Genomic DNA, 27,968 nt, shown 5'->3' with positions numbered 1-27,968 from the left:
CTTGGCCCCATCCCTCCTGTGCTGTCTTCCGCCCCCTTGTTCCCATCCTATTCCGCTACGTCCTGTTTCTGCTCCTTTGCTGCGACCCTTCTGCTCTGCCTTTGCCCCTCCTCCTCCCCCTGTCCCGCCCACTTCCTCTCTGCCCCGCCTCCTTTCCTTGCCTCGCCCCTCCCTCGTTACGTCTCTCTCTCTCACAGCCTCTGATCCTTGGCCTACAAAGGGTTTGGCGAAATCCAAAGTTTGAGTGCCTGTCTTGTGTAGGTGCGGTGCGCCGCGCTACCCCCCCCACGTGCTCTACTGCGCATGCGTGCGGGCTGCGCTTGCGCACTGACATCCGCGGCGCAGCTCTGCTTGGTGGTGCCGGCCTCTGGACCGAGCGGCCATGGGGTGGCGGGCGGCTGGGTCGCTGAGAGCCAGGTAGCAGTAGGGCAGCAGGGACCGCTGGCTCGGCCCAGCATGTAGACGTCCACGCGGGCGCGCGGCAGCCGACGGTGAGTGCGGGGCCTGGGGTCGCCCTCTGCCGGGCGTCACTTGCCGGGACCCGTGGAGACCGGGTCACCGCGCCGGCCCTGCCCACCTGCCCGAGGCCGGGTGCTGGTGGCACTGACGCGCCTCCCTGCGTCCGAATGTGGGTTGTGGCCAGGATGACGTGTGGTCTCGGGAACGAGCCCAGGGGACAGGTCTGAGGTTCAGGTCCGGGAATGGGTCTGGGGACCAGTCAGAGGTTCGGGTCCTGGGAGAAGCCAGGTAGGCCGCCGATCTGTTCCTGGCCAGTTCAGCGTGCAGCACCGCAGCCGACTCAGCTTCATTGGTCTTCCAATGGGGCCTTAGCAAGCAGGAGAGGCCTTGGCATGCAAAACTTCAGAAGCCAAAGCTAGTGCAAAGTAGTGAACCAAGCGTTGTGTAAAGCAGTCGGGGTGTGAAATTCTCCAAGATCCCATCGTAAACTTAGTATCCAGTACTTGCCAGAAACTTCCAAAGTCCTGAAGAGTCCATGGAGATGTTCCTAGAGGCAGCTGCCTCTCATGATATCACACTCACAGGCCGCTTGTCTTGGCCTCTGGCAGGTTTCTTAGTTGTGCGAATAGGGCGCGCCCAGCTCAGTTCCAGGGCCCGTCTTTCCTTGGCAAAGATCAGGCGTCTCTTCCTAGCTCTCCCAAGCAATAGGCTTTCTCCTGGCTGTGATTCTGAATAGCAAATTGTTTTTTCCTTTTTTGTTTGGGAACACGCTCTGTTCCAGTACAAAACTTATTCGTTTGGCTTGGCTCTTGAGAAGAATGTTTTTCAAACTTATACTCATTTATTTTATGTATCACTGTCGGTTTCCACGGGCCCGACGCTGGTATCCTTGCCTTAGTTAATTAAAAACATCTGACCTTCCCTCTCAACATAGCTCTTCTGAGCCTTTAGTGACCCGTCCTTTGGAGTTTAGTATATTTGTCCTCAGCAGACACTTCACTGTGACTTATACAACCCATCTTGGACTCTGGGACAGCGACAGGTGCCAATATACAGTCTGACCAAGTAGCTTCATTTTGGAGGTGGCATCTCGGGATGCTTCTGCTTTTTCTCCTTTGTAGATTTATTTATTGAAAACAATCGCTGGGACTGCTGTTTTCTTCCTTTTTCCCTTTTCATCTTGTTTGAAGTGTTACAGATCCAGCCCAGATCGTGTCCCACTTAGCCGCAATCCATCTCACACCTCTCCCTTTGGGTAGACATGGCTAGCAGATAAAACAGCAGTACTTAAATGAACATTAGTTCTCTAGGCTTCACTTGGAGAATGGAGAGAAGCGAGTGGCTTTTCTTTTCCTTTTTTTTTTTTAATGGGAATGGACACACACTCGCTACTGCTCATGTGTGGAAGAACTTCCAAGAGTTGGTTTTCTCCTTCTACTGTGTGTTCCCTGGATTAAAGTCAAGACATTAGGCTTGGCAGTAAGTGCCTTTACCTGCTGAGCCATCTCTCTGGTCATTTGTTTTTAGACATAACCTCATGTATGCCAAGCTGATTTCTAATTCCCTGTGTAGCCAAGGGCGACTCTGAACTTCTTGTCCTGTGTGTATCTCTGCATGTTGGGATTAACAGGCATGAACCAACCATATCCAGTTGAGCTTTTTCTTGTTTTAATGTGATGTTAGGATGAAGCCCAAGGCTTTGTCTATGTAAGCACTGTGACTTCTGAGCTCTTTTTCAGTCCTTTTTTTTTTTTTTTTGTGGGCTGGAGGATGGAGTTCCAGTCAGGGTTTCTCTGGCCCAAAACTCACTCTGTAGACTAGGCTGCCCTTGAACTCAGGGATCCCTTGCCTCTGCCTCCTGAGTGCTAGGATTAAAGACTTACACCACCACTCTTTTAAAGATTTATTTTATTTTGAGTTTATGTGTACGCATGTGTGTCTGTGTGTGTGGTTATTATTGCACAGAGTACGGGTGCCTTGGAAGCAGGAAGAGGGTGTCAGATCCCTGGGTCCTTGGAAGGAAACTCAAGTTCTCTAGGAGCAACAAAAGCCTCTTAACTGTCGAGGCTTCTCTCCAGTCCCTTAGGTGGTAGAAATGGATTCACCTCCATTTTCTTTCTTTTTTTTAAAAGACTTTTATTTATTTTATGTATGTGTGAGTACACTGTAGCTGTCTTCAGACACACCAGAAGAGGGCATCAGATCCCATTACAGATGGTTGCGAGCCACCATGTGGTTACTGGGAATTAAACTCAGGACCTCTGGAAGAGCAGCCAGTGCTCTTAACCACTGAGCCACCACTCCACCCCTGTCTGCTTTCTGGTGTAGCAGCAAGAAAGCCAGAGAGCTGTTCAAAATGCTCAACACTGTGAGGAGGTGCCTTGGGAGGACAAGAGGGTGGACTGCGGGCTGTGATCTCAGGCTCCACTTTCTAGGACTTATGAGATCTGCTTACAGTTCCCATAGGACTCTGGCCCTCCTGAAGGAGTGTCACTTTCAACCCCAAGAAGCCATTCTTATTCTTGTGATTGTTGCTTACCTTATCACTGTCCTATATTCTGATCCATGGAGGCTGCCCTCCATGGTGCAGTAGAAAATGTGGCAACACCCGACCACTTAGCCTCCTAGACCAGAATGGTTCCTTCAGGTCCGTGAAGCACTTCCACCACCAGATAGATGGGTTCTGCAATACCATTCCTTAGAACTTTCCAGTAACAGCACACTCCCCCCTCCCACCTGTCTGCTAGCTTGGATATCATTTATTTGTAGAAATGAAGTAGGTATTAGGTAATCACTAAACCTGGCCATTGTGGCTCACTATGATACCAGTAGGGTCGATATAGCAACACTGTCTCACAAAACAAGAACTTGAAACTTTTCCAGCTTGGTATTAACTAATGAAGTTAACCATTTCCCTGTTACTCTCACTAATTTTCCTTCCTTTTCTTTCTTTTTTTTTTTCTCTCCCGCCCATTTCTTCCTTCATTCCTTCTATTTTTAAAGACTCAGACTTTAGTAGCACAGATTGCAGTCCTACCTCTGCATGCTGAGTCCTTGGGTCACAGGTGCGTACCGACGTGCCTGCCTGGCTTTACTTCTCATGTATGATTCTCCTGCGAAGCTCACATGAAGTTGAACTTGTTTGTATTAAGTCTCTTGTGGGGCTCTGTGTGTGTGTCCCTGCCTGTCTTTGGTTCCTGTTGTACATGAGTTTATTGACCTATTTCAATATTGATGTCTTTCTGGCTACATTTATAAGTTCTTGATGCATACTCCATAATGCTTTTCCAGGCCAGCCAGGGCTATTCAACAACAACAAATTGCACCAGGTTTAGCTAAGTGCACCCACCCCCACCTGCTGCCTCAGCATATATAACCTTGCCTAGCCATAGTTTCCACTTCCCTTCTTTTAAAGACTTATTTTATGTATGTAAGGACACTGTTGCACTCTTCAGATACAGCAGAAGAGAGCATCCCATCCCATTACAGATGGTTGTGAGCCATCCCTCCAGCCCCTCCATATCCCTTTCTAGACCTTGTTTGCAAGAATGACCTAGAGAAAGGTTGGGGACAAAAGGCTACAGAATTAAAAAAAAAAAAAAAAAAAGAATGATGGTTAGTTCCAATAACTCGAATTCAATCCCAGGGAGCCTCAGGGTAAAGGAGGGAAAGGATTTAAGAGCTATCCTCTGACTGCCACATGCAGATTAAGGGGTGCAAGCGAGTATGTGTGCACAAACCCATAAGTAAATGTGTCTGTTTATTTACTTATTTTTTCCTCCCTAAATTTATTTTTTTGGGGGGCAGGGATGGTGTGTGTTTCAAATCAGGGTCTCTCTGTGTTTTCCTGGCTGTCCTAGAACTCAATTTGTAGTTCAGGCTGACCTCAGTTTAGAGAGCCACCTGCTTCTGCTTTCCCAAGTACTGGGATTAAAGGCTTGCACCACGATTTCCTGGCTTTGTGTGTGTGTGTGTGTGTGTGTGTGTGTGTGTGTAGCTCTGGCTGTCCCGGAGCTCACTGTGCACACTAGGCCTGGCTTCTTTTTTTATTCATTTATTTTTTTGTTTTTGTTATTGTTTCTTTGTTTTTATTTTGAGGCAGGGTTTTTCTGTGTTGTTATTTCTGTTCTGAAATAGGGTTTTTCAGTGTGACCCTTGCTGTAAGTAATCCAGGTTGGCCTCAAAGGCTCAGAGATCCATCTGCCTTCCAAGTGCTAGGATTAAAGACCACCACCTGGCTCTTTATATTTTGAAACAAAAGTTTCACTATGTAACTTTGAATGGCCTGCAACTCACTATGTAGACTAGGCTGTCCTTCCTCTCGGTTCCGGGATTAAAGTGCCAGGATTAAAGGCATTCCTCCACCCCCGACAACTATAATTTAAAAAGAAAAGGCTTGGGGCGTGGATAGATGAGTCATGGTTAATAGCACTTGTTGCTCTTGTAGGGGAAATGGGCTTGTCTCTGCACCTATGTGGCTGCTAACAGTTGTAAACTTTAATTCCAAAGCATCCAGCACCCTCTTCTGGTGCCTATAGGAACTGCATACACATAAAAATAATTTTTTTTTAAAGGTTTGCTTATTTTATTTATATAAGTACACTGTAACTGTCTTCAAACACACCAGAAGAGGGCATCGGATTTCATTATAGATGGTTGTGAGCCACTATGTGGTTGCTGAGAATTGAACTCCAGACCTCTGGCAGAGCAGTCAGTGCTCTAAACCGCTGAGCCATCTCTCAAGTCTTAATCTGTTTTTTTAAAAGCTCCAAGTGTGGATTGGTACCTGAGAGCCTAGGTGGTGGCCACTCTCTCTTGCCTTGAGAAACTAGAAGTTCAACTCTAGTGGGCACAAAATAAGGTGATGCTGTTAGCATTTTGTCTGTTCTGCCCCACAGTTGCCTGGCAACGACCATGTTCTCTTGATGATCCTTCCTCTGCACTTTCATTCTGGCCATGGTCTGGAGTCTTAGTCTCCTCTCCTGTGAAATGGCACCATAATCCACCCGCACAATGTGTTTGCATGGCAGGATGGTCTTGAATCCTGCCTTCTACATGTTCTTTCCATCTCTTTCTCCGGCAAACACAAAGCTAGAGCCTGGGAGACCCAACAGTTCATTTCTTCCAGTCACTTGGACATAGGCTACGTATAGCATGTACCAGGGTCTGTCTAACCTAATGACCAGGACAAAGGACAAGGGCATACATGAGTCTAGCCACATTCTGCTTGTCACTGTGGGGTCCTTTCTGCCCTGACTTGAGAGATGCCTGTGGCACCTGTAATATGCATGATGTCATTTTCTACCCTGTCGAATGCTGGTGTGGACACTTGCTCCTCGTACACACAGTCTTTATGTGATAATTGGCATCTTGACAAACCAATCGCTCTGCCCCGCGATGACCTAACAAGGTAGGGTGAGGAGGTTGGCATCGCACAGAACCCCCACAGGCCTTGTTTACTGATGTGTAGTGTACAAGGATGGGGTCAGATGTACACAGCCTGTCCGTGGAGGTCCAAAGGAGTTGGTTCTCTTCTGTAGTGTGGGTCCAAAGGATTGAACTCAGATCTCACACTTGAATGTCAGTGTCCAGGAATGGCCTGATCCCTTCGAGACTAAGACTTGGGCATCTGGCTGGGGGTGGGGGAAGGATGAAGAACTATACAGTGAAGCCTTATCTCCAGAAAAATAATCCGTTAGTAGTTAGTATATGCATGTTAGTATATGCATGTTAGTATATGCATGTTAGTATATGCATGTCTTCTCATTTTCTTAAAAGTGTCATACAAACAGCAAAAAACATGGCAGCATAGGCCTGTAGTCCTAGGTACTAGGGAGGCAGGGACAAGAGGACAGGAAGATCACGAGGCTAGAGACTGGATTACAGGGTGAGACCCTGTTTTTAGGAAAGATAAAAAGCAAGGCCTTGGAGGTGGATGCTTTAGTGCCAGTGCTCTAGAGGCCAGATCTCGGAGTCCAGTGGTGGCCAGGACTGCACAGAAAGCCAAAAAGGCAAAAATAAACACACATAATGGGTTGGGAGAATAGCTCAGTAGTAAAGTACTTATGTAGCAGGTTTGAAGTCTTAGGTTTATACCCCAACACCACACACAGGAAAAGATTTTAAAGGCATCATGATCTGCCTTTTTCTAACACTTCTAAAGACAGTTGGCGCTTACAGGTCTGTAGTCTACTTGTGTATGTGATAAGAGGAAATAGTTCAGTTTTCAGTCTTTTTGACTGACTGTCCATCTGTTACTACCTGAAGGTTCTTTATTGAATTACCTCAGCATCTTTGTCAAGACCCTTAGGCTAGGCTAGGGTGTACCTCCGAGGGATAGCTGTACACTCACACCACACACACACACACACAGACACACACACACACATACATTCACAGTGGTTGATGTCTATCTCTGGACCATCTGCTCTGTTTGATACTGGAATTGAGCAGCAGCCTTGTGCTAGGTAAGCATACTACTTCTGGGCTACATCCTCAGCCTTTTTAAAAAAAAAAAAAATAAAAAAATAAAAAAATAGATAAAGTTCTCTGGTTATTGTAAAATGTAGCCAGGGTAAGAACCGCATCTATTCTCTCACCTTTGACCTTAGCATGGGCTCCATAGACTTGTCCAAGGTCACAGGTCCTAGCTGTCTGGGCTGCTGTAACAAAATATCACAGACTGGGTTGTTTGAAGTAGGGGACTGAAGCCCAGCTCACTGTGGAGAACTCTTCCCAGCATTTCTGTGCTGCTCATGGTGGGCAGGTCTGAAAATGGAGGGAGATCTCTAATACTTCTTTAAAAGGCACTAATGAACCAGGGAGTGGGCAGAGGCCAGTCTAGTCTACAGAGCAAGTTCCAGGACAGCCAGGGCTACACGGAAAAACCTCGTGTGTCGGGAGTGGGGGTGGGGATGGCACTAATGAACATCAGGGCCCCACCCTGTGATTCATTTCCTCAGAAACCCTTCTCCAAATAATCACAGTGGTAGTTAAGGGGTCATGATAGCTTCAAGCGTGTCACTGGGCCTGGTGGTTGCAGGTCTGTTATCCAAGCTACTTTAGAGGCTGAGGCAGGAAGATCACAAGTTCAAGATGCTATGTGGGTGACAGAGATTGTCTCAAAAAACTAAATCAGCTGTGGTATGGGTATAGCTCAGTAGTGGAGAGGGTCCCTGCTGGTGCACATTCATCCCTCGTGAAGAGGTCAGAATGAAAACCTGGGCAGACTGACTTGTTGACCTGAATCAGACCCCAGGGAGTGTAAGAACAGGCAGGTTATTCCCTGATGTTATTTAAGCCCAGTATAATTTGGAAAAGGTGTAATACAATCCCAGATGCAAAGGAAGTGTAAATGCATGGAAACTCAACTCAGGGTAATGCCATTTCTTCAAAGAACGCAGGTTTTAGAGATACACTACCTGCACTAGCTTAGGGGCCTGAGGGTCTGGCCTGGTCTCAGCCTTATAAATAGTGGAGGGGTCAGTTGGCCATTAGCGACTTCTGGTCCTGGTTGTAGGAGCTCGATATGTCCTGGCCCAATGGATAATGCAGATCACCAGCTGTTAATCACGTCCAATTCTCAGCTTTTCTGGATGGAAGAACAGGTTTTTCATCTTTCCCATTGGAAAGAGAGTCCTGTGTGTTTAACATTCCTAGTTTCTCTAGAGACCTGTGGGAGCAGGGACCTTTGTGCTGTGCCCCCAGCAGTAGAGGATTTGCTCGAATGGTGGGGTTCGGTCCCCATGACTGCTGGAGGTAGGGGGAGCATTTGGACCACAGCACGGTTTCATCTGGGATTTACACTAACTTCCTTCCTTTCTTTTCTCTCTTTCTTTCTTTCCTTCCTTCCTTCCTTCCTCCTTCCTTCCTTCCTTCCTTCCTTTCTTTCTTTCTTTCTTTCTTTCTTTCTTTCTTTCTTTCTTTCTTTCTGCAAGACAGTGTTTCTTTGTGTAGATCAGATCTCTAACTCAGAGATCCTCCTACCTCTGCCTCCCTGCTGCTGGATTAAAGGTGCAAGCCACCAGGCCCAGCTGCTTCTCTTCTTCAATGGAAAAATGTTAGTTTTTTGACACTGTGTGTTCTCTATTTGCTGTATAGTGATTTCCTTATTAAGAATGGATTATGTTGAGTGTTGCTTGTAGCATACTCTCCATCTAGGCCACTATTGGGGACATTTTTATATCAGTGGTCCTCAGCAGGAAAGCATGATGGTGGTGGTTAAGTGTGTGTGTGTTATGGGGGTGGGGCTTTCAATAGTCATTTCTCTCTTTCCCTGCTGTAGATGCCAGAGACTGAACTTAAGATTGTCAGCCTTGGTGATGGCCACCTCACCTGCTGAACTAGTCTCACTAGCCTACACACCCCCTCCTTTTTATTTTTATTTTTTATGGGCATTGGTGTTTTGCATGTATGTGTGTCTGTGTGAGGGTGTCAACTCCCCTGGAACTGGAGTTACAGACAGCCTTATTGGTGCTGGGAATTGAACTCTGGTCCTCGGGAAGAGCAGTCAGTGCTGACTGATCTCGCCAGCCCTTGATTTGTATTTTTGTTGGTTTGTTTTGTCTTGCCCCATTATAGGCTTCCTGAAGTCTGGGGTTGTCACTGGCCACAGCAAAGCACTGGGCCTGAAATTATGACTCTCTTTCCTTCTACCACAATTCTTTCTGGAGGTTTCATTTTTATAGTCGCCCATGTAAAGCAGACTGACCTTGAATTTATTATTCCCCTTATTCTGCTATTCTGCCTTAGCTCACTAGGCTAGGATTTCAGCTATGCAACACTACGCCAAGCTCCCTGAAGGCGCCTTCCTTACAATTCCCTTGGGCTAGAGAAATGCCTCAGTAGTTAAGAGCAAAAGCTGCTCTTTTAGAGGACCAGAATTTGGTTCCCAGCACCCACACCTGGCTACAATCACCTGTAACTGACTACAGCTCTAAGGAATCCAAATCCTTCTGGTTTTTACTGGCAGCTGCACATGCATGCCCATGTGCACTTCACTGGCCCACTTTTAAACTTAAAAAAAAAAAAAAAATCAGTCCAGGCAGCATAGCACAAACCGTTATTCTCAGGGTGCAGGTGGATCTCTCTGTGATTTCAAGGCCAGCCTGGGGTGTGTGTGTGTGTGTGTGTGTGTGTGTGTGTGTGTGTGTGTGTGTGTGTGTTTTAGAGTTAGTTCCAGGACAGCCAGGACTGTTACACAGAAAAACCCTATTTGGGGGTGAGTGGGGAGGGTGTGGGCAGGAATCACCTTACACTTGTGATCCCAGCACTTGGACCCAGAAGCAGCAGGGTCAGTGAAGGTGAGAGGACAGCCTGAGCTGCGAAGGTGATGAAAATGAGGCCATGACCTCTCCGAGGTGCATTGAGAAGGATTTTATTGTAGAAATAAGGGAGAGAACAGCCAGAGGGCGTCTGGAAGGGTCCAGACTGAACATGGCCAGCAGACCTGAAGGCCAGGAGAGAGAGAGAGAGACAGAGAGAGAGACAGAGAGAGAGAGAGAGAGCGCGCACATGAGCAAGCGTGCGCCAGCCATCCAGGAGGGCAAGTAGCCAAAATGTCTCTCATGCAGGAATCAGAGACTGAGAGAAGGGAAGAGAACCCTGGGCTGGAGAGTTTAGGATGGGGGCAGAGGGTGAGAAGTATGGATAGGTGGCTCACAGCCATCTGTAACTCCAGTTCCAGAGGATCCAGTGCCCTGTGTCTGACTTCTGCTAGTGTTAGCCACACACGTGGCGTACATACATGTAGTGCGGACATACACACCTAAAATAAGGTAACTCTTAAAGACATTTTTAAAAGTCACCTTGATACGGTTCTCAGTGCAACACAGCATGGAGTAAACACCTGTAGTCCCAGTACCCAGGAAAATCATCCTTATCTACATAGTAATGTGTGAGGTCAGCTGGGACTACATGAGACCTACCTCAAAAACAGCCTCACCCACCCCCCAAAGAAGTTGTCAGTGTGTCCTAGTTAGCATTCACTTGACACAGCCTAGTCTCAAAGGACTTATCAGGTTGCTCTATGGATACAGGAAAGATTGTCTGATTATCGATGTGGGGGATCAGCCCATTGTGGGTAGCACCGTAACTAGGCAGGTATTCCCGGGTGTTGTCTATTTTTTTTTTAAGATTTTATTTATTTTATGTAAGTGAGTACTGTGTCACTCTCTTCAGACACACCAGAAGAGGGAATCAGATTGTGTTGCAGATGGTTGTGAGCCACCATGTGGTTGCTGGGAATTGAACTCAGGACCTCTGGAAGAGCAGCCAGTGCTCTTAACCGCTGAGCCATCTCTCCAGCCCCCTGGGTGTTATCTAAAGAAGCTAGCTGAGCACTAGAGAAGGCCAGTGAGCAGCTTTCCTCCAGGGTTTTTACAGGTTCCTGCCATGATGTTCCTCAGGGACAGACTGTGACCTGGCTGTGTAAGCCAAGTCAGTCTGTCCCTCTCCAGTGGCTTTTGGTCAGTGTTATATCACAGCAGGGACAGGAAAGAAACCAGGGCACAGTGTGTCAGTCCCTTAACTCAAACCAGTTTATTAGAGTTTCTCTCTAGACTGCCTTTTGTGTTTCTTCTTTTTCCTGGTTGTTTTTTTGATTTGTTTTGTTTCTGAGACAGATAAAATGTAGCCCTGTCTGAACTGGAATTCCCAGGGCTCTGTGTGTCTCTGCTGGTCTTGTTTGTTGGTTGGTTTATGTTTGTTTTTTTATGGAGACACGGTATCTATTCTGTAACTTTGGCTGTCCTGGAATTCTCTCTGTAGATCAGGCTGACCTCAAACTCAGAGATTTGCCTGCCTCTGCCTCCTGGGTTCATGAGCGTTCTCAACCTGCCTAGCCTTCTTTCTTCCTTTGTGTAAGAGACAGGAGTCTAACTGTAGCCTGGCTGGCCTGGAGCTGACAGATCTGATTGTCACTGTCTCCCAAGAGCTGGGAGTAAAGGCTTGTGCTGCCTCGCCTGACTACTGCTGCGCTCATTGTATTGTTTCCCAGCTTTGTTAGTTCTTCTATTCATCCTTAGGAAATCCAGCTCAGTTCTAGGAACTAAATAAACTTTGTGTTTACCTGGTTTTACTGCCTGGATGTTTCCCATGTGGCTTCCCATGCTAACCATGGGCTTTGGTCTCAAGCTGGCTGGGAGAATTGGCTTTTTCCCCTCCATTCCTTTGTCTTTCCCGGATCTTATTGAGCCATGGTCAGAACTGCGAATCTTCATTTGGGAGCTGAAGTTCTTGGGAGTTATTATAGCTCAGTTCTGATAACTTCCATCTACTGGACTGAGCTCGTTGGCTTTGTGGTGCATAACCTGCATTCTTCCACTGTTAGAGATTGAAAAGTGTGTTACTGTACCGTTGTCCACGCCACAACTTTACGTTTGATCTTACTCGTTTGCTATAAAGACTGCTCAGGGGCTCTGTGTCCAGCCTTCCAGGGACTCTCTTATCTGGTTTGTGGTGGAAACGCTAGCATTCTGCATTGGCTTTTTTTTTCCTTACATCTTAAGATGGTTCAGAGTGAGGTGTGAGATTGTATCTTGGGCATAGCTAGAATGTGCTGAGCCCCGGATTCAGTCTCTAAAACGGGGGTGGGGGGTGGGGGTGGTGGATGACAGCAGGAAGGATTGTGAGTTCTTAATTTTTAAAAAAGATTTTATTTATTTTATATATGTAAGTACACTGTAGCTGTCTTCAGACACACCAGAAGGCATCAGATTTCATTACAGATGGTTGTGAGCCACCATGTGGTTGCTGGGAAATGAACTCAGGACCTCTGGAAAAGGAGTCCATGCTCTAACTGCTCAGCCATCTCTCCAGCCTGTTCTTAACTATGTTAAAGGTGAAAATAGCCTATTTTCGAAAACTCTGGAAAATGGAAACCTGGCAGTTTTTTTCCTGTTGCAACTTTTCTTAGGGAGTCTGTTTTCTTTTTACCCAGATACAGATAGCAGTGACAAATGACAACCAAGTACAGGAGTGAATTTATTGCTACTTATAGGAAGGCGTACCACCACAGTCTAACTGGCCGAGTTCACTGTTTATATACCTTCAGGGAGGGGAGTGGCCTCAGGAATCTTCCCCTCCTTCCACTGGGCAGGTCTGGAAGAACTTGTTGTGAGAGGCAGATATCACACCCAACCCTTCCTGGGACAGCACTGAATGTCTGTTATTGCTGCTCATATATGTAACTTGCTTTATTTTATCAAATTAAAGCACCAGTGTTTTTTTCATATCAACTATGGAAATGGAACAAGAAAAGATGAACCTGAGTAAGGAGCTGAATCCTGACTCAGCCTCCTACAACTGTTCAGCATGCCATGGGGATGAGACCTGGAGCTACAATCACCCCATCCGGGGCCGGGCCAAGTCTCGGAGCCTATCAGCCTCACCTGCCCTGGGCAGCACCAAGGAGTTCAGGTAGGACCAGGAGTGTTCTCTTTTCCTCTCATGCTAAGAGGGACATGTTACGATTCTTACAGAGGACACAGCTTATATCAGTGTAGATCATCATTGCTTAGTGTGAGTTTCGCCCACAGGGTGGGGCTTGGCACTGCCCATGTGGTGCTGACCTTAGCAGAGGGATCAAGCACTGTCCACGAGACTTGTGGTGGACACTTGTTACCCACTGGCATGTACGAAGTACAGGCCACACCATGTTTTCCTTTCTGCCTCAGCACAGAACCACCCAGCAGAGCCATGCTGCATTGGGGGTGAGCAGATAGGAAGAACGGTTGAGTAAAGTAAGTGCTGGTGGAGCAAAGCACTGTTGTGGCCTAGAGGCCTCTGCTCCTCACACGAGGACAGAGTCTCATGTGCACGCTGTAGGGCACTGCCTTCTCTGCTACTTCATAAAGCCTCAAGGGACGCTCACCTGATAAGCACGGGGCTCCACTGACATCAGGAGGTGCTCTCATTCCTGGGAACAATAACCACTCTGAGTCTTGATGGAAGCTTGCCAGAGACTGACACCGACTCCAGAATCAGGGTCACACCTATGAGATGTGACAGTGGGCAGTCTTTCCCATGAGAGAGAGTGATCTCACAGAGCTCCCACTTAGCAGTGGAGGGACAGGGGCTGCTGCAGTTGTATGTAGAAAGGTCTCTCTGTGAGAGGTGGCTCCAGTAGAACCAATACCTTTGCCCTGTGTACACAGATAATCACAGTGTGGCCTCTGTTGCCTATGCCTTCACCACTATGTTTGTGCCCTACCAACTTAGGACATAATTGCCTGAGTTTCTGGTTTTTGTGGGGATGGTGGACTTGTGAGAGTGGCCATGGGTCAGAGCAGCTTCTGAGGCTGGTGGCTGATGTCCTAGAGCAGTGAGTGTACAAGCAGGTTTGCCCATGCAACGATCCTTCAAGGAGGATGGAGGGTGCTGGTGCTGGTGCCGACTCCTGTTTTCTGCAAGCCCTGCGTTTCCTGCCTGGTTCCCTTAAGTCCTACACAAGTCGATATGTGTGATGTTCTGTATAACCTTTTAAAGGCTTATGTAATTAACCCAGGCTTAGTGAGTGATTCACACTTGCAATCTTAGTACTTAAAAGGCTGAGGCAGGAGGATCACAAGCGGAAGGCCAAGCTGGGCCATATTGGGAGGCCTGTTATAAAAAAGAAAAAAAAGGAAAAGCTTTATGTAAAACTCTAGCACTTCTTTAGTTGAGAAAGGCCTGCAACACCCAGACTTCTCTCTTGTCAGCTGGCCAAGCTGGCCAGGCTCCATGACCCTGGACACTGCCTGCTCGCCCAGGGGCAGGGCAGACTTTCATCTGCGTCATCGGGATTGGAGGACTGGATGTGGAGACAGGCAGTGAAGGGGCAAGCAAGTTCGAAGACTACTAACTCGGTGTTGTTCTCTTGGGCTAAGAGGAGTGAGTGTCCCGAGATGAACAACCACAGTACTGTCTTGGTCTTTGCCCTAATTCCCCAGAGGTGTAGGAAGCCTGGCCGCTGCTGTCTCTGGTCAGGGCAGGCAGCAGGGAGCCTTAGTTTGGATGTCAACTGGCTGGGTCACTTTTCAGGAGGGAAGACTGGGTTGCTCGATTGGTATCTGTGTTATAGACATATGTGCTCCAGAGCAAATATTTCTGCTAGAATGTTCATCTAGATTATTCAGGGTGGTGCCAGGTCCCGACTCCCGATTATAGCCTACAGACCTGCTGAGAGGTGCTGCCTTGGGTCCTGGGCTCATGCCAGGCTCATGCCAGACCCGTGTTTTCCTGGCTCTTACTAGACTTGTGCCTCCTCTGATTTGGGATCAGTGTCCACGGGAGCCTGTCCAGGTCAGCTTTCATGCCTCATTACTGCCACAGGGAACCTGGGCAGTAGTGAGCTCCAGCACAGCATCCTAGACCAGGGCAGGATCTTCTGGGCCTTCCCTGTGAATGCCAGTGATGATGAAGCTACTGTCATTTAGGTTTCTTGGAGTCTGATGGGGCCATGTTTGTTTTGATTCCTGTCTCCATCTACTTTGACACCAATCCCCACTGTGCTTCACAGGAGAACCCGCTCTCTCCATGGGCCGTGCCCAGTGACAACGTTTGGACCAAAAGCCTGCGTGCTGCAGAACCCCCAGACCATCATGTGAGTGTACCAGAATTGGGGGGAGGGGTGTTCCTTGGAAGTATTATGGGGTTGCAAAGTTCTGAGTTGTTTAAAACAAAAGCCAAGCAGGTATCTTTCAGAAACCGTCTGTCTCCTAAGTGTCTCCTAAGTGGAGACATTCAGTTGGTGGTTTCTCCCATGGCTTCCAGAGGCAGAGGGCAAATTTCTGTTTTGGTATATACCTATACTATGGCACTCAGTTTGAGGCAGGAGGATCTCCAATCTGAACCAGCTTGAGCTATTAGTAAGATGACTGCCTAGAGTCAGACTCCGTCTGAAAAACAAAAACATAATCCAGGGAGAAAGAAAAGCAATGGTGAGCTGAGGGCTGTGGCCACATGGGCACTGGTTCCTTGACTGTTCCTATCTACACAGGTTAAATAGGGTCAGTCTGAGTTACCTAGTGCTCTGTTTTTTTCCTTCTTATAAAGATGTACGTACGTATGTATGTATGTATGTATGTATGTATGTATGTATGTATGTATACATACATAGGAGCATTCTGCACATGTATGCTTGCATGACAAAACAGGAAAAGAGGGCATCAGATCCCACTGTAGATGGTTGTGAGCCACTGTGTGGTTGCTAGGAACTGAACTCAGGACCTCTGGACGAGTAACCAGTGCTCTTAACCACTGAGCCATCGCTCCAGTTCCAATTTTCTATTTCTAATGATGAGAATTACATTCTAACAGTAGTACCAGGTGTAGCAGTATGAATTTAATGTTTTTTAACCTGATTTTAGTTGCTTGAAAGATGCTTCTCTTTATTCATGTGTATGTGTGAACAATGGGTTTGCCATGCTAGAAATGGGACCGGGACTTGCCTGTGACAGGCACGCACTCTACCACTGGCTACATTCCATCCTGTGTGCTCCTCACAACCCTGTCACTGGCCAGGACAATGCCTTGGAATGCAAGCTTCCTGAGACCTTACTGGGTTACACCTGATCAATATCTCTGTCAACCCAAATTCTGGTTAGCATTGGATATTTCCAAAAGAATAAATGTTTGCCTTGTGTTCTCCACAGGATCTAGCTGTGTTTTGTCATGGGAACAAAAAAAAAAAAATCTTTCAGGTGTGTTGATACTAGCAGTTCAGAATGGTAGCTAGACACTAGAGGCTCACATCTTTTTTTTTTTTTTTTCTTTTTTTTTTTTTTTTTGGAGCTGGGGACTGAACCAGGGCCTTGTGCTTGCTAGGCAAGCGCTCTACCACTGAGCTAAATCCCCAACCCCACATCTTTTTTTTTAAGACTATGTAAATGTTTTATTTCAAGTCAGCCAGGGCTCCCTCCTGGGCTGCTTCACAGGTTCTCGATGGGCTGGTGGGGCCAGTATGGGTACTTCTTCTTGTCCAGCTTGGTTTCAGGGAAGATCTCATTCAAGTCATCAATGGTCATCTGGTCAAAGGGAATCATGCTCTTTATTTTCTCCAGCTGCTTCTCATACTCCTGGATCCTAGCCTGAGATCCAGACACGAACTGGGCACAGTTCTTCACATCCTCCTCCTCCTTGGCGTCCACTAGGGCTGTGTATTTATCCTCAGGCACAGGGATCTTCAGAGCATTATACTTCTTTTCAAAATCATCCACCAAGCCAGCCTTGTCCACATTGGCCCTGTAGTAAGCCCAGTCAATCGCTGGTGGTTTCTCAGACAGACTAGCCAGCCTGGTGTGGAGGGTCTCATCCCAGGACTTCAGAGCGTTTCCAATTGCCTTCTGGTTTTGGGGCATGATCTCCACAAAAGATACCCAATCGATGGTTTTTAGAGCAAGTTTGCGCCCAGCCATCTTGGATACTTCACCGACCCCCGACGGAGCGCTGTCTCGCTGTCTCCAGCAGCTGAGGCTCACATCTTTAATCACAGCCCTCAGGGTTTAGGAGGCAGAAGTAGACAGATCCCTTGAGTTCCAGGTCAGTCTGCTCTACAGACTACAGACCATGGGTACATATGCAGAGAAACCCTTTCTCGAAAAGAAAAGAAAAGAAAAGAAAAGAAAAGAAAAGAGAAGAAAAGAAAAGAAAAGAAAAGAAAAAGAAAAAGAAAAGGGAAGGAAGGGAAGGAAAGGAAGAAGGAAGGAAGGAAGGAAGGAAGGAAGGAAGGAAGGAAGGAAGGAAGGAAAAAAAAAAAAAAAAAAGGAAAGGAAAAGAAAAGAGAAAAAGAGAAAAGCAACAAAAAAAAATTATAATGTCAGGGCCAGCAATATCTCAGTGAGTAAGGGCACTCACTGCCAAGCCTGACAGCCTGAGTGGAAAACGCACGTGGTGGAAGGAAAGAACAGTCATACTTCCACAGTCGCGTTGTAACAGACACGCGCACACTAAATCAGTAAGTAGCTAAGTAAGGAAATGCACAGGAGCACCTCATTTCTTCACCTTTGGTTTTTGTTTTTGTTTGGCTTTTTCTGCCCCTGACTAGAGACTGTTGTTATCTGTGCATCCAGGGTCTGGATTATAGACCTGACCAAGGCTATGTGTGACCTCTAAGTAGTGGGTCTCCTACTTCCTTATGCTGCTACCTCTTTAATACACTTCCTCATGTTGTGCGGACATCCAACCATAAAATTATTTCATTGTTACTTCATAACTAATTTTCCTAGTGTCATGAATTACAGTATAAATATCTGATAGACAGGATATCTGATATGTAAGCCCCAAAATGGTGGCTGAAACCCCTTGCTCTAAGCTTCCTCTTTGAGAGGACAGCATCATTGCTTTTCTGCCACCTCCAGGCCATCCAAGGAACTGGTTTTAAACTTCAAACTTGGCTGCGGGTTGGTATAAATCCCAGTAATGATGCTGTTCCTACGCCCTTGGGGCTGTAATGCTAGTGTCAGTGCTTCTGAAAGAAATGTTCTGTGCCTGTGAGCTCACAGAGCAGGGTTAGTTATGAGTTAGTGCTGCTGCTAGATGTGTGTCATTGGAAGCAAGTGTTCGTGACACGGTGTGTACGCTCTTATCCATATGTCCAGCAACTATAATTGCAGCAACACCAAGCAGTCTCCCATGAGTCTCCACTGTGTCACTGTCTGTCCCACATGTGACCCACACTAGCTCCCCACCACCTAGAACTCTAGGCACTCCACTACTTCCTGCCCCTTCCTGTACAGCTTAGCACTTGCCACTTACCTAGTGCCTCTCCAACATCCAGTTTTTTCTTGTTTATAGTACATATATATAATGTATAATACATATATATTATAAACAAGCAAAAACTTCCTGTGGAGGCCAGAAGAAGGTTTTTAGACTTCCTGGAACTAGAATTATAGGCAATTGTAATACCAGATATGCGTGTTGGAACCTAAACATGGGTCCTCTTCAAGAGCAGTGTCCACCCCCTCCTTTTTTTTTTTTTTTTTTTTTTTAGTTATAAGTCATGGTTTCTTTATGTTACCTGGCTCTCCTAGAACTTGACTTGTTAGTTAGATCCGTCTGACCTCAAAGAGATTCAGCTTCTGCCTCCCAGGTACTGGAGGAGTATACGCTCCTAACTCCCAGGTGCTGGAGGAGTATGCACTCCTAACTGCTGAGCTCTCTCTCCAACCCCTCAAAGCCAGTTTTACATAGATACCAATTATTTAGGCCAGGACACAAAGTGGCCTGCAAGCTACTCTTTGAGGTCAGAAAGTCCAAGTGAGGGGGCTTTAGGATTGTGGGTTAGGGTCCAGGACAGGTGTCTTTCTCTGCTCTGCCTGGGACCATTTGCTCTGGGCTCTGAGGTAGAGTTCTGTCACCTGTCTGTATACCTCTATGTCAGTGTAGGGACATAGCACCGCCTATGTCATCAAAGCGAGGGCTTTATCCATTCACCAAGTGTTCCCAAGATAGCATGGAGGACTTGGGAGGAATTCCGTTCCCATATTAGAGACTTTACTTTGAGGCTGTAATTTCCTTATGGGGATATGTGAGGATGTCAGTCTCTGTTGTATGGCACAGTGGTAATGCATCCTTGACTAGCATGGCAGATCACTCATCTGGTTCTGACAGGCCATGAGCTTGTCAGCTCCACATAGCACCTGAATCTCAGCCTGCCTGGAATGGTCACCGTTCCCCTTTAGATGACACAACAGGAAGGTGAGCTGGTTTGTGGTCACAGGGAGGGCTTGACCTGCATATAAAATGCTGGTGACACATGCTGAGCCCTACTGAGCTTTGGGGCTGAAAGAGTCATGGGCTGGGCCTGAGCCATAACCCACACATGGGCAGGATAAACTGCTGGGTACAGGGTGTGGGCTTGGAGCTCTGGTGGGGCAGAGGTCTGTGATCCACCCACATTCTCTGGAACCCAGAGCCTGGCAAGTTCAGGGAGTGATCTCCTTTCACCTGCAGCCCTTTCACCTGCAGGTGGCCTGAGGCCGCCTCTTGTGGGCGGGCCTGCCTTTTCCATGCTCCCAGTTCTCTTTCCTGGGCTTGGACACTGCCCTGCCAGGGGCCTGCTAGGCTAGGGGCCTGGCCCTGCCTTAAGAGCAGGGAGTTGAGACTGGCCCTCTTTGCTCTTAAGAGTTAACCTTGTGTTTTTCATTTTTAAACCAGATGATGAGGCAAAAGGGCCATGTAGTCAGAAGGGAGTCTCTGTTTTTGTTTATTTGATTTTCATAGTTTAGAGAACACTGCTATAGGACCTTGACAAGTCTTTTACATCTTGCTTTCAGTTTTGAGGATACAAAAACTAAACTCAGTATAATACACAGCTAGGAGCATGGTGGCCAGGCAGGGCTGTGTGTGTCTGCTAGAGAGGGAACACCGCAATGCTGGGGATATGCCTGCTATCTCCTAGAAGGTGGAGAGTGAGCGCCTCAGGAGTCGTGAGCACTACAGGCAGGTGGTGAGGTTCAGAGAGGCAGCTATGAGCGGCCTCTCCCCTCCCAGAAATGCCAGGAACAGGTGAGTGCTTTGATCACTCGTGACCTCTGCTTTTAATAGTGTCATAATTTTGAAGGTTGGTTGTGGGTTCTCACAGACTGTTAGAACACATTGCATAATTGGGGAGATTGTGTTGGACAGGAAAAAAGGTTCTTCAGAAATGAAGATTTACTGGGCTAGGCATGGTACCAGGTCACAGCTTTCATCCCAGCACTCAGGAGGCAAATGCAGGCAAATCTCTATGAATTTGAGACTAGCCTGGTCAAAGCCACATAATGAGAACCTCTCAAAAAAATTAATAATTATTATTAATCTTAATACTTATGTTGATTTTTAATTAATAAATAAGGCTCAGCTAAGTTTATACAGTGGCATAGAGAAGCCATACACCCTCCAGGTACATCAAAGGAAACACATGTTTTGAAGGGTTCTGGGACTGGAAATAGTCCATAGTAGACCCCAGGACAGAGTCCTCAAACCAACTGTTGTAGGTTCTGTGAAGAACAGATGTCCTCTGTGGGCTGACGGAGCCTGGGCTTTCCCCTCTGTTGCTTTATGCCATCTTTGTCCCCACCATAACACACATGATCTGGCCTGTTGAACGTTGGCAAGCAGGGTGCCCAAGGGGATATGGCCAAAGCCATGTGGACAGTGGCTGGGCAGGGTGGGTCTTCAGGGTATACTAGTAGCTAAGGACAGTTGCTCTGGAACCCTGGTGTTCCCGGTAAGTGGCTGCGGACTGGCTGGCAGCCATCCCTGGTGGGAACCATTGCTGATTCTATGCATACAGTTGGCAATGCATTTTTACTTGTTTCTGGTTTTTGGCTCTTTTTATTTTTCCATATTCCTCAAGGAAAAGACAACTGCTGGTATGAGCTCTCTTCTCTCCCCAAAGGCACATCCAGGACCCTGCAAGCCAACGGTTGACATGGAACAAGTCTCCCAAGAGTGTGCTTGTTATCAAAAAGATCCGAGATGCCAGCTTACTGCAGCCCTTCAAGGAGCTCTGCATATACCTCATGGAGGTAAGGCAAGCAGGATAGGGTCTGCTAGGCTCTGGGGCTGATGCATCCTGTTCTGGCTCTGGGAAGAGACATGGCCAGGGTGGCAGAACCCAGGACTTGACAGGCCTTTTACTTAGCTGTCGGAAGCATTCTAAAAAGTACTTGAGTGCCAGCCTGGAGTGCCAGCCTGGAGTGCCAGCCTGGAGTGCCAGCCTGGAGTGCCAGCCTGGAGGCTAGCCTGGAGTGCTAGGGGCTGGGAAACCCTGGTGGAGGAGCTGCATCTGGCAAGAGCCCTATACTGTGTCACGTGTTGACAAGGAACTTGCCCTCCTGACCTCAGACCCTCCAGCACACTACCTTCTGAGTCCTGTTGCAGCACTAAACCCTCACCGTGATCCTTTTGATGTTGCCAATAACACATCTCCCCTGTCTGGGTAAGTTTTAAGAAAGAGAGAGTTATTTTAGCCTGTGATTCTGAAGATGCAAGGTCCAGGTGCCAAAACTGATGACAGCCACCTTCCCTGCAGAGCCCCCAGGCACAGGACAGCCTTTGTTCTTAAATATGTGTGCAGATACCTTCAGGCCTTTCCTTCTCCCCATAAAACCACAAGAGTGCAGTGGTGTGGCTCTACCCTGATGGCTTAACTCCTAATCACCCCCCGAGAGGTGCCACCTCTGGACATTGAAGACTAAAGTGGCACCTCAAAATCATGTTGCACTTCAGTAGATGACTTTGGGAACTCCCTCAAAACCAAGAGCCACTGGGGTTAGAAAGCACCTGTTTTGGAAGAGGTCTCTATGACACCCTGAGCCGCAGAGTTCCTGACTGTACTGTGAGGGGCTGAGCAGCATGGGAATGACTTGCAAGCCAAGAAAACATCTTTCCACCTGATCCCAAAGTGGGAAAGCCAGCATGACCTGGACTGCACTGGTGAGGGCCTCATGGGCAATGCAGGGGTTCCCATGCATTCTTTGCTTCCAGGAAAACAACATGATCGTGTATGTGGAAAAGAAAGTTCTGGAAGACCCTGCTATAGTGGGTGATGAAAACTTTGGACCAGTGAAGAAGAAGTTCTGCACTTTTCGTGAAGGTGTGCTGACTTGAGCCCTCTCAGCTGGCAGAAGCCATTAGGATTCTGCCCTGTTGGTGTCTGCACACTTGGGCACTAAGGGTTTGTGCGACAACAGTTCTGTGTTTGTCTTGTAGATTATGATGACATTTCCAACCAGATAGACTTCATCATATGCCTTGGAGGAGATGGTACCTTGCTCTATGCCTCCTCACTTTTCCAGGTAAGGCCATGCTTGGGGGTGTTGAGGTGGTTTTGAGTCCAGTGTGAGGAGCTGCTTTCAGCGTAAGTACCCTGCTTCCTCATCATGCAGCTCCACACCAGAAAGCCACAAACAAGGTCCTTAGTGTTCTTATTCAAAGGCAGCATCTTCACAGAGATCACCCAGGACCATCGGAAACACACACACCTCATACTTTATACTTTACCTTCGATTCGTAACAACAGCAAAATTACAGTTATGAAGTAGCAACGAAAATAATGTTAAGGTTGGGGGTCAGCACAGCATGAGAAGCTGTAGTAAAGGGTCACCACGTTAGGAAGGCTGAGAGCCACGGACTCTAAGGACGTGGGAATTCTTTTTAGTCCAATTTTTAGCAGTAGGGCAGGTTTGCAAATAATGCAAGTAGCTGGTCTTCTGGGTGAGTAGAGGTGAGTGGGTGTGCCCTTGTGTCAGGGTGAGGAGGGAGAGAGTGTGGGGAGACTCTTTCCTGGAGAGTGACCGCATGGCTGCAAACCTGGCACTGCAGAGGTAGGCTAGAAATCAAACCCCAGGCAGATAAGGGCAGCAAGGGGACCTCTGGCCTCCCCCTCAGCAAGGTAGGACCTAACCTATGGTATGCTAGAAGAGTGGTATGGCCTACAGGGAGTGGGATGGAAGCGGACAGGGCCCTTGGTGAGATGCCAGTGCTGAGCCCATCTAACTATGTGGAGCTGGGCATGGAGTGGGGTTGGGGTTCTGGCAAGATGTCACCTCTGCTTTGCTGCAGAAGTTTCTGTCTAATTACTACAGGCAACTTGCACTTTGAACCTTAGTTTTATGCTCAGCCCCACTTGTATTTAGATGGGGCCTGAACCATCTCCAACTTTCCTCTTCCATCCCCCAGGTCTCTGTCAAGTCTGCCTACCTTCTAGCTTATGGGCATGGTCGCCACAGTCTTAGCCTTGTATCTGGTACTGGCCAGATCTTTGCTGTGTGACCAGTGAACTGGTCAGATCCTGTTGCTTTTGTTTCTTTTTGGCCCTTCCCACCCATTTCTCATTGCTTTGGGAGATGCCCTGCCTTGCCTCACTCTTGGCTCTTCTGCCTCTTGCTTGGCTCACGCCCACCATCCCTGAGATGTGCAACTATTGACAGTTCGGTGGTCCCTGGGCAGTCCGGCGATGCCACCTGGTCTCCTCACCCACAGGGCAGTGTGCCTCCTGTTATGGCCTTTCACCTTGGATCCCTGGGCTTTCTGACCCCATTCAACTTTGAGAACTTCCAATCCCAAGTGAATCAGGTGATAGAGGGTAAGTTGGAGCGTCCTGGATCTCCCAAAACAGTTCAGAGTTTCACTCCTACTTGATTAGATTTTTGTTATTGCTGTGGGGTTTAGTTTGTTTTTCAATTTTATATGTATGGGTATTTTGCCCATAAGTATGTCTATGCACCGTGAGTGTACCTACTTCTATGGAGCTTTGGGGTCCACTGGGACTGGAGTTACAGGTAGTTGTTACCCAATGTTTGGGAACTAGGAATTGAGACTGGGTCTTCTTTAAAAGCAGCCAATGTTCTCAACCACTGAGTCATGTCTCTGGCCCCCTTGGTAGTTTTGTTTTTTTTTTTAAATATTTATTAATGATACAGTTTCAAGATTTGGGAATTTCTAAATTTCAGATGTTTTAAACACTCCTTACTAAGTGGGAAGTCCAGCAGCGCATGGGCTGCTCAGGGTGGCTTTCATGAAAGGCACTGATGGTCACTGACTTAGAAAGGGAAGGGTTCCAGCTTCCTTGGAGGTAGCCCCAGCCTCTCTGAGCTGGACCCTGCTGACCCCAGGGAATGCTGCTGTTATCCTGAGGAGCCGGCTAAAGGTCAGGGTGGTGAAAGAGCCCAGAGACAAGAAGACAGCCATCCACAACGGCCTCAGTGAAAATGGTCTGGACACAGAGGGCGGAAAACAAGCTATGCAATACCAGGTCTGTGGAAAATTCCCCAGCTACCTAACTTCAGCTCCCAAGGAGGGGACTAGGGTGGGGTGAACTCGGGCTGGAATCCCTGATACCAGATTGAGGAACTTGTGGTGAGCCTTCGGGGCTTCTGACAGCCACACGAGCCATGACCTCGCTCCCTGAGCACAGCGCCATGGCCTTCCGTCTCTTCCAGGTCTTGAATGAAGTGGTGATTGACAGAGGCCCTTCCTCATACCTGTCCAACGTTGATGTCTACCTGGATGGACACCTTATTACCACTGTGCAGGGCGATGGTAAGGCTCATGTTGCAATTAGGGACCCAAGAACCCCACATGGGCCCAAGAGTGATGCCTACACCCTGTCCCTGCCAGGAGTGATCGTGTCCACCCCGACGGGCAGCACAGCCTATGCAGCTGCAGCCGGGGCCTCCATGGTCCACCCCAACGTGCCGGCCATCATGGTTACACCCATCTGCCCCCACTCGCTGTCATTCCGGCCTATCGTGGTCCCTGCAGGGGTCGAGCTGAAGGTCAGAGCAGTCCCTCTTTGTCTCCTCTGATCTGTGAATCTTTTGACCCTAGGCCAGCAGAACACAGTTGTACCTTAGTATCTGCCACCTCCAAAGTCCACCTCCCAGCACCCTCACATGTGAGCCCCACCTGTTAGTGTACCTGGAACCTAAGGCAGAAGAGCTTTGCTTCTGTCCATGGTCTCTGATGGCCCATAAAGCTGGCCAGTCCTCTGTGCAGGACTCTGAGTTGCAAAGAATGGGGATGGTCCCCATTAGGAGGGCATGGAATAAGTGTGTCCGTGTAAGGAAAGACTCCTGATTGGTTTGCTCCACAAAGCCTCTGACCTGGTCTCTAGCAGACTTCCAAGTACCCACCGTCAGCTTCATTTTTCTCTACCCTCCCTCCATCCCAGGCCACGTAGGCTAGTTAACTAATTACTAGTATAAGTTCTAGTGACCATATGTGTGGGAGGTTTTGACTATTCTTAAACACCAAAATGAGACCAAAGCTGTACCCTGCAGGAACTCTGAAGGGCTCAGAGTGGCCTGGGAACACACCCTTCCTGCCTGGAGCCCACTTTTGTTCTGCTCCTCCCCTTTAGATTATGCTGTCACCAGAAGCCAGGAACACGGCATGGGTGTCTTTTGATGGACGGAAAAGACAGGAAATTCGCCATGGAGACAGGTATGGAACTGCAAGTCTGGGGCATGGGCTGAATCCGTGTCTTCCATCAGGTGGGAATAGTCACTAGTGGGTGGCTTGTTCCAAAAGCATGGTCATGTACAATGCAGTAAGCTTGCAGCAAGGCCCTGTTCCTTGGTTCTTGTTATATACAGAAAGACAGAACTGGTCTCAGCCTACATATAGGGTGAGTCACCTTCAGTAAGGCTGTGGTGCTGCCTACGACCTGCAATGCCTAAAGGGGAATGGTCCGCAGCTGGCCATGAGCCCACCACTGCACAGGCTCAGAAACAGCCAGCTGCACCTATTCAAGATAGCCCCTGCATCTTCAGGATGTACGGGTGTGCTGCTCAGCAGCTAAGTGTGGTCTACCACAAGACCTAGAATGGGCCAGCAGAGCTGCCTATGTCTTTGCCTGGTTTTCCACCAGTCCCCATCCTGCCTCACCTCCAGGAGAAGTTGCCTAGATCCCTTGGAGTCAGAGACCTGGAGTCAGGCCATCAGCACAGTGATAACGGGGACGGAGCCTGTGCCTATGCTATCCAAACTAGCTGCTTGCATTTAGACAAAGTGAGGCCCTGGAGAGAGCTTTGTCACAGGGAGAGCATTTGTTACTTGGAAAGGCACTTGGCTTACCCAAACGTATTTCTCTTTCCCTTCAAAGCATCAGCATCACCACCTCCTGCTACCCACTGCCCTCCATCTGTGTGTGTGACCCTGTGAGTGACTGGTTCGAGAGCCTTGCTCAGTGTCTGCACTGGAATGTTCGAAAGAAGCAAGCTCACTTTCCAGAAGATGAGGAGGACCAGAATGAGGAGGACAGCTAGACTACATTTCCCAGCTTCTAACCCGATCAGGCCCTCAAGCCCTTGGGAGCCTTCTTTCTCTTGCTCTCTTGCTGGCCTTCTGGCTGACCTGGCCTTGACAAACCACATGGCTGACCAGGCATCTATGTCCTGTCTGCCTTGCTGGGAGAGCTTGGGTCTGCCTTTTGCAGAACAGATCAGCTTTTTAATGTTTTTAAATCTCTTTTTCATTTCTTAAAGAAGCAAAATGAGAACTGGGCTGGGTGTCCTACATCTCTCCCATGGGCCCCCAAGTACCCCTGAGATTTCTAGGTCAGGAATTCCCATAAATCAGTCTGTTGAAATTCTGAGGGGGTCAGAATGATTTGATCTTCCTTCTGATATTGAAATAAATGTCTCAGCGAGAAATCTTCCTTTAACTGCAGTGCTTTCCCCCAGGGCCTGTACCTTTCCCCGTGGCAGCTTTGCTCTGGGTTGGCAAGGCAAGCTTGCTTCCTGTGTTTCTGGAGATGGCTCGGTTCCCTCTGAGTCTGGCCCCAAGACCTCTGACTCCTTCCAGAGCAGACAGAGGTAACACTTGGCACAGCCATCCAGCAACCTCACATTCCTCACACATCAGGGCAGCAGCTCCTGGGGACATTTTAAATCCTGTATACACTTTTTAGAGGTTATTTTAAACTTTCTGAAGTGATTATGTACATATTTTCTTGTACACACTTTGTGAAGATTTAGAGGGGACTGCCTGTTGTCTGGTGTTTACATTGTATCCAGGATTACATTGTATCCAGGACAGGGCTCTGTGCTGCCACTCCTCCCTTACACAGTGGCCACAAGGGTTTTGAGACCAGCTCACTATTGACTTCAGGCTTGTGGGCCTGCTCTCCTTCTTAGGTTTGCAACTGAGAGGCAGCCATATGGAGCCTGTGTGCAACACATGTATGTAGTGCAAGTAATGCACGTGAGTGCCACACCGGCCCTGGAGCCTTTGTGGGGTCAGTGGTCGGCCCCGGCACCTCAGCTAGGTATCTGCTTTCAGTTTTGTGCTCACCTCTTACGGCAGGAGTAGGGAGGACTGCCTGTTCTTTGACTGGCTTTCCAGGTGAAGTCAGGCTTTTGTCTCATGCTTCTAGGGAAGGTTTGTCAGCTGCTATAGAACCGACTACTCTGAGCTTTCTTCTACCTGTTAAAGTCCGGACCTACTGGGCACCCGTGCAGCCCCAAGTGGTCTGGCTTGAGTGCTGTTAAGCCATGGTGGCTCATCCCCATGGTTCACCTGTGCTGTTCATCTGTGACTGCGCACAGCAGGCCTCTGCTATGATCCAGAGGAGAGCAGGGTCTGAAGCATAGTCCATGCATCTAAAAAGCGAGTGTTGACAAGTACAGAAGCAGCTGCCACCAGACTGATCTCAAACACATGGAATTTTCACGTAAATTCTTAATGTTTCATATTGTTAATATCTTAAAATTTTGTTAATTGTTAATGAAGGCCTTATTACTATTTTCAGATTCTTTCAATAAATAAACTTGTTTTAAAAAAACTGAGTTAAGTAGCAGCTTTCTTCTGGCTCAAGTCAAGGACATCTCCAGATGTCACCCTATCCACAAGAGATACCCTTACCCTAACTGATAGCACCATGGCCCTGGGTTGGGCACCTGGCCCACTTCAAAGCAATACAACATTGTATCTTAAGAGTCGGGACACAATCACCTCTGCAAAGAGGTCACATGTAGTGCCCAAAACTGGGACAGATTGGTGACTACCAAGGCCAAAGACTATGGCCTGGCAGCCTCTCA

The 27,968-nt window shown here is 47.9% G+C and overlaps 2 protein-coding genes across 3 annotated transcripts; one reads left to right on the top strand and one right to left on the bottom strand.

Moving 5' to 3' along the window:
• The first annotated feature begins 250 nt into the window (after positions 1-250).
• Nadk (NAD kinase) lies at positions 251-27,716 on the top strand. 2 transcript variants are annotated; one of them, XM_032893314.1, is made up of 12 exons: positions 251-491; positions 12,673-12,876; positions 14,957-15,040; positions 20,822-20,951; positions 21,913-22,021; positions 22,138-22,223; positions 23,410-23,512; positions 24,042-24,181; positions 24,369-24,468; positions 24,547-24,704; positions 25,289-25,371; positions 26,033-27,716. In XM_032893314.1, the coding sequence occupies exons 2-12, from the start codon at positions 12,698-12,700 to the stop codon at positions 26,193-26,195; spliced, it is 1,335 nt and encodes a 444-aa protein (XP_032749205.1). In that variant the 5' UTR covers positions 251-491; positions 12,673-12,697; the 3' UTR covers positions 26,196-27,716. The 2 variants fall into 2 exon arrangements, with proteins under 2 accessions (XP_032749205.1, XP_032749213.1); XM_032893322.1 differs by lacking the exons at positions 251-491; positions 12,673-12,876; positions 14,957-15,040 and adding an exon at positions 19,482-19,947.
• On the bottom strand, positions 16,305-16,899 carry LOC116891908 (ATP synthase subunit d, mitochondrial-like). The gene has a single exon (XM_032893333.1). It carries the CDS (start codon positions 16,851-16,853, stop codon positions 16,368-16,370), a length of 486 nt encoding a protein of 161 aa, XP_032749224.1. The 5' UTR covers positions 16,854-16,899; the 3' UTR covers positions 16,305-16,367.
• Positions 27,717-27,968: the final 252 nt, after the last annotated feature.

Source organism: Rattus rattus, chromosome 1 (genome assembly GCF_011064425.1).
Source record: "Rattus rattus isolate New Zealand chromosome 1, Rrattus_CSIRO_v1, whole genome shotgun sequence".
In the NCBI taxonomy this organism is placed as follows: domain Eukaryota; kingdom Metazoa; phylum Chordata; class Mammalia; order Rodentia; family Muridae; genus Rattus; species Rattus rattus.
Note: the sequence above shows the minus strand (reverse complement) of the source record. Positions and strands in the feature narration are given on the sequence as shown.